This window comes from Neolamprologus multifasciatus, chromosome 1, assembly GCF_963576455.1.
Source record: "Neolamprologus multifasciatus chromosome 1, fNeoMul1.2, whole genome shotgun sequence".
In the NCBI taxonomy this organism is placed as follows: Eukaryota; Metazoa; Chordata; class Actinopteri; order Cichliformes; family Cichlidae; genus Neolamprologus; species Neolamprologus multifasciatus.
The window spans coordinates 7659419-7676308 of NC_140439.1; the positions used below are offsets into that span (position 1 = coordinate 7659419).

A 16890-nucleotide genomic window follows, 5' to 3' on the forward strand; every position below is an offset into this window, starting at 1 on the left:
AGCAAAATGTCATAACAACTTACATTTCATGATTATTGTAGCTGTAGCTACCGAATATGTGTTCCATGCCTGCTATATTAAAGCTAAAACTGTGTCTGCTGCTTAACATGCAAGCTGAAGCATGTCCACTGTTACTGCTTTGGAGAAAGTGTTTATCACTGAAGATAAACTACTGTTAACTCTCATTCTCATTTGCAGTCAAACTCATTTGCACAAGAAAAAGTGTCTGCTTTGGTTTGTTTGCTGTTTGTATTGAGTGGCGCTCATTACGACAATTTGCTGGTATTGATCATGGCTGTGAGGAGCATGAACGTGACTTACTACAGCTGCTTTCTGTATGAGTTAGGATTTTACTTGTCTGTCAAGTGAAGGAAAGAAAAACATGAAATCTCACGGTATCTTCACATCTTAAAAACAGTGCTGTACCTCCATAGATTTGAAGTGGTGATCTAATGACTGAATATGTTCAGGGAGCCTGCATATCGAACCGGAGGGGTGCGGGTAGCTCTCTATTAACAGGGCTGTGATGGTGAGGAGGCTAAGTGCGAGGTCAGGGAGGCCACTGTCACCCTGGGGAGGTTTAAAAGCCATGTGCTGAGACAACCACGCGCTCCTCCCCACTGGGCTGTCTGTCAGCTGACTACAACTGGGAATGTGGAACCATGGCAATCTCTCATTCAGATTTATCACTGTGATTATCTTCTTTTTGGGTTTCTTACCTGTATTCAGATATACTGAGCAAAATATTACAGCCAGCCCTGCCTAATGTGGTGTTGATCCTCGGTATTATGTCCGTAAAAAGCATCAAAACACAGATATCTGATGCCAAACTAAAGTAAAGCTGCTTTCAGCTGCTCCTTCATTCACAATGAGTCGTGACATTACCATTCCACTACACTCTGAAGCCGCACCAAAGACCAGTCAGGGAGTCCTTTAAGAAGTCCTTTAAGTTGTGGGTAATATATGGGCTTGTTTTAGCTCTTTTAGTCAGTGAAGCTGGCCACTAAGGGATTTAGCTATTGTTTTGACTTGCAATGTTGGCCTTGAAATGATGAAAGGATACATTACACTAAGGATACACTAACAGAATATTGAACGTGGGAACATTGGAGCAGAGGAATATAATATGTGATACTTAATTCACAATTTTAATGCTCTGTTTTTAAACAACATAGCTTAACTATTTGACCACCAAGATAGATTTACATAGCTAGTAATTAATTTTAAGGAAGTGCATCCTAATGCCACACCAGGAGAGTTTCAAAGCTGACTTTTAAGGGAGATAACAATGAAAAGCATGTGACTGAAATGTGAACATATCAGCAGGCACATTGAGAATATGCCTAGTATTAGTTCAGGGAGACCAGAAATTTAAGAAATTCTCAGAACCAACCCTTCTGCACATCCAGATAGCAAATAGGACTAGGTGTTGAAGCTGTTTTAGTGTGCCTCAGATATTGTATTTCTACAAGCTGCTTTGCAACCCACCCCTTCTTGCTGTTGTTACTGTGTTGCTGCTGCTTCATGTTTTGTTCTAAAAAGAAAGGGGGTCTGTCATTTATCTTTGGTGGCACAAAGCTGTGCCACTAAAGGCAGGGCAGCTGTGGCTACAACTGTAGCTACCTTCACCAGTGTATGAATGTGAGAGTGAATGAATAGTGGAATTGTAAAGCGCTTTGAGGGGTCCCGAAAAAGTGCTATATAAATGCAATCCATTATTATTATTATTATTATTATTATTAAAGGTGAATGACTGCAGACAGAATATGAATCTTCTTTTGACTATAGTGAACCTCATTAGACATATACATTTAGGTTTATTTCTATAAACAACAAATACAAAAACTACAAGCAAGGACAAAGCCAGATGCTGCACACTAAGATGTGAACACACAACAGCTTTCTTAAAACTTGACACTGTTTGCTTTTCCAGGTGGAATACAGTGTCTAAAGTGTGAAGACCAGTGTGCCTGACTCTGCCGAATAAAAATGATTTGGATCCTGGCAGTGTCCCATTTTGACGTTTTTGATTTTTATTACAGGTTCAGACTTGCTAATTCTACAATAAGCTATAGCTGCTAGTAGCTTAGTGTCTTTAAACCCAGTGTTGTTTAGAGTTCCAATAATTTTACATACATTAAAATGTACTGCTGCTGTAAACAGTATAAAGCTGCAAATAATGTCTGCAAATGTTTGAAATCTACCAACATGGCGTTAATGATAAAACAGAGAGTTCAGTCCTTTTTGCAAATGCAGTATTTAAAATGTTGGTAGGTCAGTGACTATATCCCCATGCTAACAGCGCTAACATGGGAAATCCTTGATGTACGATAGCAATAAAAGTCTATTGAAGAGTTTAAGGCGTGCTGACATGTTCTTGACTTTTTTGTAACTGGTCATGTTTTTTCACTTAGGTTTTCTCCCCTTCGGTACAGCTGTTATTTAGGGATGAAAGAGACTATGATTTAAACTTACATAAATAAGTTTAAATCACAATTACTATGAGACCGAGATTAGAAATTAGTATAGTTATATTTATTCAAACTATGAACTTGTAGGGAAGAGCGCTACCCGAATGCAAGTGGATATGCCAAGGGAAAATGTAGAGTTTTGCTGGTTATCCTTTATCTTTCTGTCTTTAAGGAAACATAAAGTTCCTTTATATCACAGATGCACACACACATCTATGCAAAGTTTGCTGTCTAAGCATGCGTATGAAGCTGTGGATGAAGCCTGCTGGCATCAACAGATTTTTTTTTTTTTTTGCCAGACAGAACTGCCAAAGCAGTTTCAGAGATATTTCAAAGTGTAAAGGTGTTACTTTGTGTTTCGCCATGTGTGATTAGCTCACTTAATATGTTGCTTGCACTTTTGCCAAGTGTGCACGGAGGAGGCAGACGGCACATCGCATGTGAAAAGAGTTGACACAAGCTCATGATTTCTTTCCATTTCATTTTCTTCCTTCAGATGTTGGGAGAGCAGTTCACGCCCCGGCACACATCACAGAAAAAGTGGTACAGCTGTTCAGGAGTAAAAGTGAGTTTACCTTCTTGGCCTCCATCCAGCAGAAGTCCTCCACGTCAGGAGTCATATTCTCCATCCACGAGTCAGAACACAGGTAATCCAGCTGTAATCCTCTTCATTTTGGCCCATGGCTGCTTTTCTGTATAACTTTTCTTCCATGGAGTACAGAGCGTGCTCGTTTTAAATTAAGCCTAGACTGGATTTATCATCTTACTCTTAGCTGTTTGCAGGAGGCTGTTGATGAGTAAATTAAAGAGCAGTGTACTATTACAGCATTACCAGTGTAAGCCAGAGCATGATGGGAGGCCAGTCACTGGAATAATAGAGCCCTTCAACCAGTACACTATGGACAGAAAGATAACGTTCCGTGTTCAGTGTTCATAAGATAACTGTGAGGTATAAAGAAATAGAAAAATGCAAAAAAAAAAAAATCCCCAAACCCCTTCTTTCACACAATGCTGCATAAACAACCATATACAAACGTGGAACATATGGCCTTGTAATTGAGCTGCTGTGAACTACCAGTATGGGAAAAAGCTGATTGTTTTTCCTGACAAAATGTGGGAATATTTCTAATGGCTTCTTAGTTGTTAATGAATTCCTGGCAGTGGATTGTAAGGTTTGTCCCTGAAGGCGATGTAAGATGTCAGTGAGTGGCAGCAGTGAGATCACCCTGTGGCCCTCAGAGAAGCTATGAGTTGTTTGTAAAGGGCAGGCGACAATGATTTTCCTCCTGTGCTCTAAAGGTAAAAGCCTTAAAGTTCTGTAAAACATGTCGTCCAAGTGAGCATGCGAGGGAGAAATTATAATTTCTTGCTGAGGATCAATACGAGGGCAAAATTGCACACAATGGGAGAGTGAAGTTGAGCTGGTCCTCTAAAACAAGGCAAACAAGACATACTGTTGCTGAAAAGTTTTAATAGATGTACAGCGCTATGCAAAGCTCTTGAGCCGTGTCCCGTTTCTTTATATTTTGCTAGGAAAATTGACTGGTACTTATATAGTGGCTTTCTTTTTAGTTTTCAGCACTAGTGAAAGTCTCATTTACCCAGTTCTAATCTTTTCAAAAAAGCAGTGTATGTGTGATCCTCAAGATATTTGGTAAAAAAAAACTTAGGATCAGTATCTTGCCTAGGGAAATTATGACTTGAGCTGGGGATTCATCCGGCAACTGGTAGACGACCTACTCTTCCAGATGATCCACAGCTGTCCCACATTGATGTAGTGATTTTTGTAAAAATAGGCGTAAACATACATGAAAATACAGTATACAGGGGAAAACAGAAGTTGTACAGTCCTAACACCTTTATTCTTTCACACTGCCTGAACTCTCTTTGGTTGAGCTTTACTTTAATTTCCTTAAATAGGAATTGTCTGGAATAGTTCCCGAGGCTTCTTGAAGGATATTTAAAGTTCTTCTTTGGATGTTGTCTGCCTTTTGTTCTTTTCTGTCTTAAGATTATCCCACACTGCTTCAATAATTGTGAGGTCCAAGCATTTAAGTTCTATCCTTAATGGTTACAACATTAAATGTTGCATTCATGTTAACCCAAGATATTGCATCCATTCAATGCATTCCTTTCCATATAGGCAACATGATCTTAAATTGGCTGGTGATATAAGCTTTGGTTTAAAGCTTCAATGCATGGAAGTAAAGAATGAGTTCTTCAGGACATCTATTTTGAGTACTCAGCCTAAGTATATTGCAGTGTATGTCAGTGCCTGTGTACTTATTTCTTCAAGCATGTTGTACTGTATATGATCCACACTGGAATAGAAATGCGCTGCCCCCTACTGTGATTTAAAGGTGACCCTTAGAGTTCCTTTTTAGTCCCTCTTCTTCTCTCTCTTTCTCACTTTTTTTCTCACATTACCTTCAGGCATAATTGCTGCACAGTGGGTTGGCCGAACAACAGCAAGCAAAGCTAAATGGGGCCAGATGACTGTACTGCCCTCCTCCTTCAGGCACAATGACATGCTCTATGCAACATATGTAACCCTGAGGAGTGCTGGGACTAAGCAAATGTTGCATTAAAGGCCCTCAGCCACACTCAAACACACCCAGTTAGATATACTAATTGCTAAGCCACTCATAGTGTATATTGCACTAAAAATGTTCAGGATAGGGCTGTCCCACCAAGAATTAATGTTGTAACTGCATTTACACATATGTGTTGTTTTACCAGATTTAGAACAGTCTTCCAACCCAAACACTAAAGTACATAATTTATTATCGGCATCAAAAGTTGCCAGTTGGTCTGTATTCCCAAACCTCTATTTCTATACTAGCTTTCACTGTTCCTTCCACATCCATTTCAACTTATTCTTGACTTTTTACTATTCCATGTCTTCTAGTGCTGTGTCTAAGGTTTAGTTGGATTTAGTCAAAACCTACTTTAAGTCAGATGTGTTTCATTGTGCATCACCTCTATGTCTTTGGCGGGTTTTGAATTGTCTGTTCACAGTGAGATCCATGAACACACTTTATTACGCAGTAACGAAGATACTGCTTCTGGACAGAAACAGATCAGGCAGGCATTATACCGATTTCTTAAAAATTTCAGTTCAGTTCAATTCAGTTTTATTTAGTGCCAAGTCATAACAGTAGTTGCTTAAAGTGTGTTATATTGAATAGCACCTTAGGTACAGTACCTGCAGTGTTAGAAAGAGCTCCAGCAGAACCAGGAAGGGGGCAGCTATCTGCCGGTTGGGAGTTAAGGGGAAAACAGATGAGAGAAGAGACCATAGGGAGACAGGACAAAACATGAACTATGGGAGAAATTTAATGCCATACAGTAGTAGTGTATAAACATGCGGGGAGTGAAAGGATGGGAGTGGAACAGAAGTGCTCAATGCATCATGGGAAGGCCCCCAGCAGCCTAAGCATATAACAGTAAAACTAAGAGATGCTTAGGGGTCCCTTGATCCAGCCCTAACTATAAGCTTGATCAAAAAAGAAGGTTTTGAGCCTAATATTAAAAGTAGAGAGGGTGTATTTTTCCTGAATCCAAACTGGGAGCTGGTTCCACAGAAGAGGTGCCTCCCATTCTACTTTTAAATACCCTAGGAACCACAAGTAAGCCTGCAGTCTGAGAACAAATAGCTCTACTAGGATGATATGATACTATCGTGTCTGTAAAATAAGATGGGTCCTGATTATTTAAGACCTTGTATGTTAGAAAAATGATTTTACATTTGATTCTGGATAAAATAGGGAACCAATGAAGGGAGAGGCCAATATGGGAGAGTTAAGCTCTGTTTCTAGTCCCTGTCAGCACTCTGAATGCAGCATATTAGGTCAACTGAAGGCTTTTCAGAATACCTTACTGTGATTGTAGCATATGTCTGCTTCCTAACTCCACCTTAATCAATCTGGATGAGACTTAGTGTACCAGGATTGGTACCAGGATTATCAAAGTCTTTTAGGTCACTGGAATGTGTTGTGTTTCATCAAACAGTGCCAATAGTTCCTGCATCACATTACTTAAAAAAATAATTTATTATTCATTTGTTTGATGGTTATCAACAGCCATTTTTGCAATCTGACTATACACGGTGATACAATGAAGATAAAATAACATGGAGTGACTTTTAAGCACGCTAGAGAGATTTTGTAATTTTGGCAATTTTGCACAGATGTAAGAAAGCAGTCCTACATATTTGTTTCATTTGCATGTTGAAGGGCATATCCTGGTCAAAAATGACTCCAAGGAAGACGAGGTAATGCCATTCAGAGAAAGTGCCTGGTTAAACACCATGTTTCTGAGGTTTTTAGGGACTTAAATTACCTTAACTCCAGTTTTGTTCAAATTTAAAAGAAAAAAATTTAAGGCCATCCAGGGCTTTATGCCTTTAAAGCATGCCTATGTAGCTAGATAGTATTACCATACAGCTAGCATTATTAGCATAGCAAGACTTTCATTCCTGTAATTTTGGATGAAACTCATTATGTAACATTCAGACATAGTATAGTTATAAATGTTTCTTCACCACTACCACCAAACCGTTTAACTGACTTTCAGTCATTTTTCTTCATATATTGTGCATTGTGAGGTATTGCAAGAGAGAGATTTAGATGCAAATCTAGCCCAGCTAAGCCACAGCAGGATGAAGTTATTTTGAGACGAGTTGTTTTCGGAGAGAGACCGCCACACTGTGAGCGTAATTAAATTTGTTGAGATGGGCGCAGCCTTGACTGGCTTGGTGCAGACCTGTGCTCCATTGTGACTGAGGATTTGTTCTGAACCTCTGAATCCTCTCTGAAGGCCCTATTAGCCCTCCGCCGATGGCCATTCTTTCCCATTATAACACAAGTCTCCCATTCAGCCACCTAACACACAGCCACTGTAGCTCTATGGCTCAGCCAAATCCAATCAGACATTCCTTCTCTATCGCTCTGTCTTTCCTTTCCTTCTTCATCTTTCTCCCTGCACAATCAAACGGTCCTGTCTTTCCTCCCTCCCACTGACTCTGCTAACTCTGCTTTCCTGATATGATAATATCCTTTCTCTCGCCCCTCCTCTCCTCCTCCGCTGTCCTCATCCTCAAAGTGAAAACGTCTTCTGAATGCAAGCATTTCTCGGTGGCCTGTGCTAAAGCAAAAAAAGTTGTTTTTTTTTCTTGCACCCAGCACTGGGGAATGGGGAGAAAGGTTTATTGCTGCTCCACTAGACTGAATAGAACAAAAGAATCCCATTTCTGCCTAGACAGCAGTTTTCTGGGTACCAGTAACGCTCTTATTGTCAGCAAGTGGCAATAGTTCTGTGATGAAGTAACTCAAAGCCTGGTCTCTCCACTGCTCTTCCCACCTGTGCACTCAAAGATGCTCAGCTGCTCTGTTCATCTGCCTGCCCTTTTGTAACTCTACAGGTCTGCCTCTCCCTCAGCGCCTCACTTCATAAGCACTCACAGGTTCTTCTCTTTTAAGAAACATGCTGGGGAAGAAGAGGGACTTGTTAAGCTTGGCTTCCTGGTAAAAGTTTGTGAATGTTGGTGAGTGCAGGGAAGCTGGATGCAGAAAGTGCCTGGCCCACTGCTGAATTCTATTTATATCAGCAGTTACTTGAACACAGGAGCGATAAATTGGCTCTCCACGATTTTTAGATGCTGACGTCTGTCAAACGTTTTAACAGGAGTCAGCATATTTATGGATATTTTAAAATTCCTTGCTTACAAAGTTCCTTTGCACAGGTGTAAAGGTGAACATTTCAGTCTCCCGTGCCTTAGTAAAAGTACAGGTCATGTGTAGAATAGAAAAACCCTGCCTAAACCCAAAGGCAATGGAAGATTTCTTTTATAAGACAGTTGTACCAATACCCACATTGACTGTTATCCACCTCATGACTTGTTAGCAGTTCTAAATACTTCAATCTCTATTATTGGAAGAAAAATGTTAATGTTGTTCATTTTGTTTTCGTACGTTGTGTTAAAATAAATTTGAGCTTAAGAAAATTAATTCATAGCATCTGATTCTCTATAACTTATACCTTTGAAAAGCAGGTCAGATGGCATATTGACAAAACAAAATTATTAATCATCATTACTTGGTAAAATGGGTGGCTGTAGCTCAGGAGGTAGAGCAGGTCACCTACTGATCGGAAGGTTGGTGGTTCAATCCTTGGCTCCTCCAGTCTGCATGTCAAGTATCCTTGGGCAAGATACTAACCCCAAGTTGCTCTCCGATGCATCCATCGGAGTATGAATGTGTGTGAATGTAGTTAAATAGCACTAAGTATAGATAAAGTGCTTGTGAGAATTGGGTGTGATTGGGTGAATGTGGCATGTTGTATAGAGCGCTTTGAGTGCTCCGAGAGAGTAGAAAAGCGCTATATAAGAATCAGTCCATTTACCATTTACCATTTAAAACTGCCACTGACAATTTGGTTTCGTCTTTCCCTGCCAGATGATCCTAAAATGATCCTGTTTATTTCGTGCTATAGTTTGATCCACAGAAGCTTGTTTTGCCATGAAATGGGATTTGTGTTTGAATGTTGAAGAAGAATAACCTGCTGGCTGCAATCCTGAACTCCTGATCTCCCCAGTGGAGCAGCGCTGAGCATGAGGCATGGCCTCTCACCTCCGACAGATGCCAGTTTCCTCAATGAACTCCCTAGATTATTCTAGAAAGTGCACTCCCTTGCAGGGTTTGCTTTAAAGGTGTGCAATACAGTACAAATGCTGTCTTTGGCTTTGTCTTGACTTAATAGATACTTTCTAGATCTTGATATCAAATGTAGAACAGTGTGCTTATTATGTGAACAGTACTGGATCCTACTGGATTACTATTTTTACACCTTAAAGTGCATCAGAAGGGCTACAAAGTTCCTGTCGCAAACATTTTCAAAGTGGCAGTTATTTGGCGTTCTGTACACGTTCAATCCATAGTTTTTGCGTGACGTCAGTGCTATTGGGACACGCCTAACTGGTGGGCAAAAACAGTACTGCAGTCCTTTGCCCTCCAGCCTTCTTTTGAATGTGACACCAACATGTGAGCACACCTGTCTTAACACTGGCTTACATCTCAAATTCCACCAATCCATTCTTCTCCACTGCAATCCAGGCTGTCAGCAGTGACTCATTTAAACTGTAGGAATGATTTACCTGACATCAGAAAAATACTCAGTCAACTTTACTGTTGCCATGACATTAATGTAAAAAAATAATATTACCAAAGAAAGAAAAAATAATAATACTACCAGATCTTTTCTGGCTGTAAACTGTAAAGGTCAGAGAGAGTCACCAAAATGCCAGATTTACGTGGGGTAGTTTGTTTAGGCTAGCTATGTAGAAGTTACTTTTGCTTTAATGATGAGTAAATTCTTCTAGAGCTACATCAAAATACATGGAGCTGTCCGTACTTTGAAAGCTTTCATCCTGGCAGCATTGTAAGGTGAGTGATTCTCCACAGCAGCGGTCCCCAACCTTTTTTGCACCATGGACCGGTTTATGTCTGACAATATTTTCACGGACCGGCCTTTAAGGTGTCGCGGATAAATACAACAAAATAAAACCAGTACCGGTACCAAAAAAAGGATTTATTCATAACACACGGGAAAAGACCCAGGGAAACCGAGCTAACGTTAAAAACGATTAAAAAAAATAATGATAAAAACCCTGAAAACCACAAATTTCACACCCGAGCCTCAACACTCGTGGTTTGGTACCAAACGACTCACGGACTGGTACCGGCCGTGGCCCGAGGGTTTGAGACCGCTGCTCTACAAGACACGTTGATGCCACTGAACTGGAGGCTTTTGTTATTTGCCATGTTTAAAGGCATTTTAAATATATAATTTAAATATAAATATTTGTTTGTGTGTGCATGCCATTAAGTTTGTAAACATGATAGATTCTCTCATAGATTTTGTAGTGGGATCATGGTATCATGGCTTACATCCACCAAGGTCTTCAAGGTCATTTTATTTCTTGAAAATTGACAATAAGCCTAATAACTTAAAAACTATGATTCTCATAAGTGTGGTTGTTTTTTGTCAGCATGTAGAAAGATACTAAATGACTTAACATTTCCTGTCACATTTGATCTCTGTACTCTCCTTTAAGGCCAGCAGATTAAGCTGTAGGTCAAAATGATAATAATGCTGTATGAAACTATTTAAACTATGTTTGTTATTGCCATTGTAGGTCTTGAAAGCATATTAGGAATGATATGCGGGGATTCTAAATATCACACTACATGTTACGTTTGACTTCTGACCTCACTTTGCATTTCACATCTGCCAACAGGGAAAATAAAAAAAAACAACTAAAGACTAAGTACTTAAAGTACATTTAAAAAGAGCCAAAAAGTGTTAAAAGTGATTATTATCACTTTAACCTTCAGATGAATCTATTGACCTTAAATAAAGCCAGAGGTCAAATGGTATTTTAATATGTATTTTTAACAAAGAGCACACTTGTAATAATCATAGTTTCAAAGTTCTAAAGCTTTTTGTCCATTTTTGACCAACAAATCATTAAGTTGACCTTGAAGACCTTCGTGGACGTAAGACAAATTTTAATGGATTGTTAACATGACCCCACTCTGAACCCCTACAAAGTTTCATCAGAATTAATAAAAAAACATTTTGGGCTATTATGTTTACAGACAGAATGATGACACGCACGCACATGAAGTGTTGTTTCTGATAGTGGCAGGACTGCACACTCATACAGCAGTGACTGAGGTTTACCAGAAAATAATGCTCAACTTGGATGATGTGGTTTTCAGGCAGAGCATTAAGGCATCAAAACTAAGTCATACATCAAAGCTCCTATATTCTCAAGATAGTTTTGACATCAACATTTGGTTTTCTCAGCTGCTGCTCTCATTTCTGTGATGCCGCCTTTGAAAACGAAACATGTCATTGGGCAGTGCCGCTCCCTGTCTGGCTAAGAAGCCTGCAGGGAAGCAGCCTCGATAGCGTGAGTCCCTCAGGAAAACAAATTACTCACATAGCACAGCGGTTGCTTTCTAGCAGCAAAAGACATTCTTATTGGGAGTCTCTCTCAAACTTCCCAGGAACATCTGTGGTTGCTATTAGTTTGAAGTTTGAAGCAGTTTGTCTCTATGACTATGTGTGGCAAAAGAAGACTGGAATCGCCAGAGATGCCGCATTACAATACCACCTTCGTTCTATAATAACTGTAGCTTATGTACATATTATTGTAGCACTAAAAAGTTCAATTTGTATGAGCAGTTTTGATAAGATGACAACATTTGATATCCCTATATCGATAAAATATTGCCATGCAAAATATCTTGATACTTTGTTGTATTGATTTCTCCAACACTACTAGAAAACTGGGGGGTGGAGGTGGGAGGAATCAATATAGCATAGTACCACCAGGGGCCATGAAAGGGAAAGAGGCACATCTTGGGCTACGATATTTGCTGAGTCAAAGAAATCTGGTGCCCAAAGTAAAACAAAATATTAATAATAAATTCAGGGAAAGCCATTCATGAGGCATATTTTTAATTTTTGGCAGACGCTCCCCTCTGTTTATGTTTTATTCACTCCACTACATCCTGTAGTCAAACGATTCATTGACTGTTTAGACCTGACATCGTCGTCACCCTTATTATAACAAACCTGAGGTGGCCTGCCTCACACAGCGCTTGGCTGGTATTAATGTCATGCTGAACACACTCCAAACTGTGAAAATGAGAATTGATTTCTTCTTTCACATCACATCCCATTGATCTATATAGCTCAAGCTGTGCACCTTTCCACTACCACCCTCTGACCTGATGGCAACATTTGCTAAATCCACAATCTCCAATCAAGCATAGCCTTCTTGTGGCAACTGAAGCACAACGCCTTGCAACCAATCCTGGTCATACTTTACAGGTCAGTAGAGAAGGCATCGGCGTGCTTTGCCATCGTCATATCTGCTTTACCTCCTTCTCCTCCGGTTCTATGGACAAGCTCCAGAGTGCTGACCTTCCTATATAGCAGATAATTGGCTGTCATCTGCCTTCTATGAAATAGCTGCATGACACTGGAGGTGAAGAAAAAGGGCAGGATGATATACAGCTAACCCAGAACTCTCTGGCAGCCATTCATTTCCAAAACTTTTCTCCCACAGACAATGCCACTGGATTTTGATAAAGAACACTTGTCACCTCAACAGCTTCCGCCCACAGCTGTCACAGCACTTCCGAGACTTTCTACAGCCCACAATCTCCATCTCAGGAGATACAGCCTGCAACCCTGCCAGTGTGGCTGTTTATTTATCACATAGTAGTTTGAACCACCGTCTCCTCTGGTCTTAGCAGACTCATAATACTATAGAAAAACATGCTAGAGGAATTTGTACTGGTATTAAGTGTTATATCCCCCATTAACACTCATACCACCACTTATCACTTTGACTATTCAGTCAAAAGTCAGCAGTTTCCACTTAAGGAATTATTTGTCCATTTGCTGCCTTGTTAGGCTAAGAGTTTGAAAACTGATATGACGGTTTATGATTGTTGCATCCGTTGACATCCTGGAGTTTCTGCTGGTTGTCTGGCAGCTGCTAACAACCGAACATAGTCTGGAAAACAACCACACCCACATTTACATTTTTTCACCTTTTTTTCATGCATTTGAAAAAATTTGATTTACGTAGCTTGCTAATTATTTTGCTGTAGTAATGTGCGTAATCATATTATTATTAAATGGCTGTGCCAAATCATACCAGTCAAATGTTTAGGAGGGTACTCATTCTTGAAAGTAAGTTTTCAAAAAAATAATAAAAATCGAATTCTGATTGCATTAATAATAAATCCTGTTAGTGACTGTTGAAATCATTAATCTTTGATGATTTTTATTGTGATATGAATTTAGAATCCTGTGTTCAAGTAGCACATTTTGTTACCTTATGCAATATTATCGCGTTAAGACTCGTTGATCATGTTAGCACAACTGAAAACTGTCATGCTAATAATGTATGCACTGAAGAATCAATACATTTTGGTTAATTACATATCTGGAGCATAAATCTTCGAGGGTTTGCTTTTAGTGTAAAAACTTAAAATAGATCTACATCAAACAAACAAAATCTACAAAAAGAAATACTTTATTCTGATACTTCTAAGCTCAATAATCAAAATAGAAACAACAAAGTTTTCATCCAGCAGTATATATATATATATATATATATATATATATATATATATATATATATATATTAGGGGTGCAACGATACACAAAATTCACGGTTCGGTTCGGTTCGATACTTTGGTGTCACGGTTTGATATTTTTTCGATACAAAAAAAATGTTCATGCCTTTTTATTAATTTGTCATTTATTAAATTTTCACAGCACATTCTGCACCACATCTCTGTGCGTTCATCATTTGTTTGAAGCCAGCTCACCTCCTGCAACCACTTGTCCGAGAATACGCGCTTCTTTTGTGGTTTGGACTCCTTCTGACATTTCTTTGGAGGTGGAGGAACACCAAAGTAACTGCTTAAAGGAGCTTCTTCAACATCTTTAAGAGTTCTAAACAAATGTCTGTCCTCCTCCTGAAAATCTTATGTATGCAAACACGCGTTGCAACTTCTTATCTTGTGCGCGTTTTTTATTTTGACAGCGAATACGCACCTGAGGACCACTTATGTGCAGCCCTGGTTATGTAGCTCGTCATATTGCAGCCACAGAAATTCTTTTGTCCATGAAACCATAAAGCTGCACTTTCTTTTTGCCTTATAGTCTGATTTGTCATAACGTTTCCGTTTTGTGGTAAGCTTTTCTTTGGCTGTCACTTCTTCACCCTGACCTGTCTTATTTGGCTCAGCAGAACTAAAATATATATCCTGCTGCTTTTACACACGCACTCACACAACGCTCAGCGATTCTCTGCGCGATCAACCTCTCACACGTTTAAGCTTGCTGCAGGAGATTTCACTTGTCATGTTTGCATAGTAAGCTAACGATTGATAAGATGATGTCAGAGGAATTGGTGCGCAAATTATCATCACTCACCAATCAGTACTGTCGCTCTCTATACACAGTTCGCGCGATTGCAAAGTGAAAGCAAAAAACAAGCGCAAATTCAAACGCGATTTTAATATGTCACATATTCACAGTGGCTCACCAATGCCAATGACATAATTACCCAGCTACATTTCCGAAAGAATGCAAAAGCATTGACATATATTTTTCCTTCCTACGATAGGCCGACGGGCAGGGCAGGGCAGCCCGACTGGAAAAATCGCTAGCCCCGGGACGTCGGGCTAGCGATTTTGCGAGCCCTGTATCTGATTGAGGAATCACTCATCTTTGGAAAAGAGAGTTTATTACAGAGGAATGGCTCTTTCCAAAATAAAAGCTATAATATACGCTTCTTCTGGGCTATATTCTCAGCAGCATATTAAACATATCAGGTCCCCATAAGGAGAATCATGTGCTAACCGCTGACTCCGGTAAAGTTTGTAGCATGCCTGCTTGTTGTTTTTCTCTGCTTCCACTTGTCTTTGCACTAGGATGATGTCGGCGTAAATGTGCAGTCATATTCGTTGTGTTCCCACTAGTGCTGTCAGCGTTAATCTGAAATGAGGTTAACGCCACAACACGGCAAATCTCCGTTAATGAGCTACCGCGGATTGCCCCGTGCGTGGGGCTGGACGGCCAACACGTTAACGAGCTAACTGCGCTAACACACTAGTTCCCACCCATGTAATTGAGCATTGCTGGCACATCCAACATACTGTTTTACTTTAGTCCATGACACGCTTACCTTCAGGGTCATACATCACATGAAAACCAAAATAGTTCCAAACGCCAGATCTGAATGAGGGTGGGGGAGGTTCAATTTGCCATGTTGCAAGGAGAGCTTAACTTCTGTCTGCTAGCTTGCCCTGCGCTCAGTGAATCTGTGTTCGACTACTCTGCCTAGGCTGCACTGTCAAGCGCAGATCCACTGAGCGCTCAACACAGACAGCACCGTCAGAAGGAAAGTTGATAAAATAAATTAAAAATGTTGTATTGTTCGATACATATGCGTACCGAACCGAAAGCACTGTATCGAACGGTTCAATATCGATACGAGTATCGTTGCACCCCTAATATATATATATAGACTTTAGGAGGACCAGGAAATCTGTGACCCCTGTTTCGAATACTACAAATACCTTGGATTACACATAGACAATAACCTGGACTGGGTTAAAAGCACCACTGCCCTTTACAGGAAGGGCCAGAGTCGTCTCTATTTTCTGAGGCGGCTGAGGTCTTTAAACATCTGTCGGCCAATGCTCAGGATTTTTTACGAGTCTGTTGTGGCCAGTGCCATCTTCTATGCTGTTGTATGCTGGGGCAGCAAGGTTGAGGGTCGCAATCATAAACTGATCCGCAAGGGCAGCAATGTGGTGTGGATGGAGCTAGATTCCTTTAAAGTGGTGTTGGGCAGGCAGATGTTGTCCAAGATAAGGACAATGCTGGATAATACCTCCCACCTACTCCATGACGTGCTGGCCGGTCACAGGAGCACGCTCAGTGAGAGACTGAGATTACCCAAATGCACCACTAAACGACACAGGAAATCATTCCTGTCTGTGCAACTCCTCCATGTAGTACACTGCACACACTGCAATGGTTACATATTTTTGCACATGCTCTACAGTAAAAATAACAAATAACAAAGTTTTACAAGTAGGAATAAAATGCTAGTCATATAGATTTCACCTCTGTAATATTCCGGATATTCATAATTGAGCTATTTGTATAAATTAGAGCTATTTTTTTTATATTTTGTAAACTTTGTAATATATTATATTATTTACCTTGGAGCAACTGTGACCACATAATTTCCTTAGGGATTATTAAAGTATTCTGACTCTACTTACTTTCTTGTCTCTTATGAGTACCATATAATAAAGGTGCTAGATGATGAGCAGTGGGGCATATGATATATGATACTATATAATTCAAACTGATGTAGTTGTCTTCTTGCTCTTTTAGCCACCAATGTTTCCAGCTTCTCTTTTGATTCTGGTCAGAGGCAGTTGGTAATACTACATGAAAAGGGCAGTATGCACAGTGCCCATAGAGACTGACGCAGCAGATCAGTCTCAGATTCTGGCGTTAATGTCAAATTCTGAAAAGCAGAATTTGAATTTCTTTAATCAGAACCAGAGTCGTGCTAACTCTGCCAACACAAAAATGTTTTCCCAAACGTTTCCTTTCAACATAATACAACTTGCCATTAGAACACTGTAGCCGCTGTACACTTGTGTAGATAATAAATGATTAATGATTTTAATAATTATTCTTTATTATTGACAACGTAGTGTGTTAAATTGTATAAACCAACAAATGTGAGCACGTTTTTACGTGACCACAAACTTTTAAGTGGTACAACATTTAACAGATAAATATG

General features: G+C 39.8%; 1 protein-coding gene and 1 long non-coding RNA gene across 3 annotated transcripts in view; both read left to right on the top strand.

The window, feature by feature from the left end:
* LOC146525257 (protein kinase C-binding protein NELL1-like) overlaps positions 1-16890 on the top strand; it is a 788406-nt gene that overhangs the window by 36712 nt on the left and 734804 nt on the right. For both annotated transcript variants that reach the window (XR_014876049.1, XM_085172545.1), the window contains exon 3: positions 2968-3118. Coding sequence is in view for 1 of the 2 variants with exons in the window: in XM_085172545.1 (XP_085028671.1) it covers positions 2968-3118 (151 nt within the window). In the remaining variant the exon portion in view is untranslated. The remainder of the gene's footprint in view (positions 1-2967; positions 3119-16890) is intronic.
* LOC146525258 (uncharacterized) lies at positions 3125-10036 on the top strand. The gene is made up of 2 exons (XR_014876105.1): positions 3125-4686; positions 4734-10036. It is a non-coding gene; the product is annotated as an uncharacterized LOC146525258 (long non-coding RNA).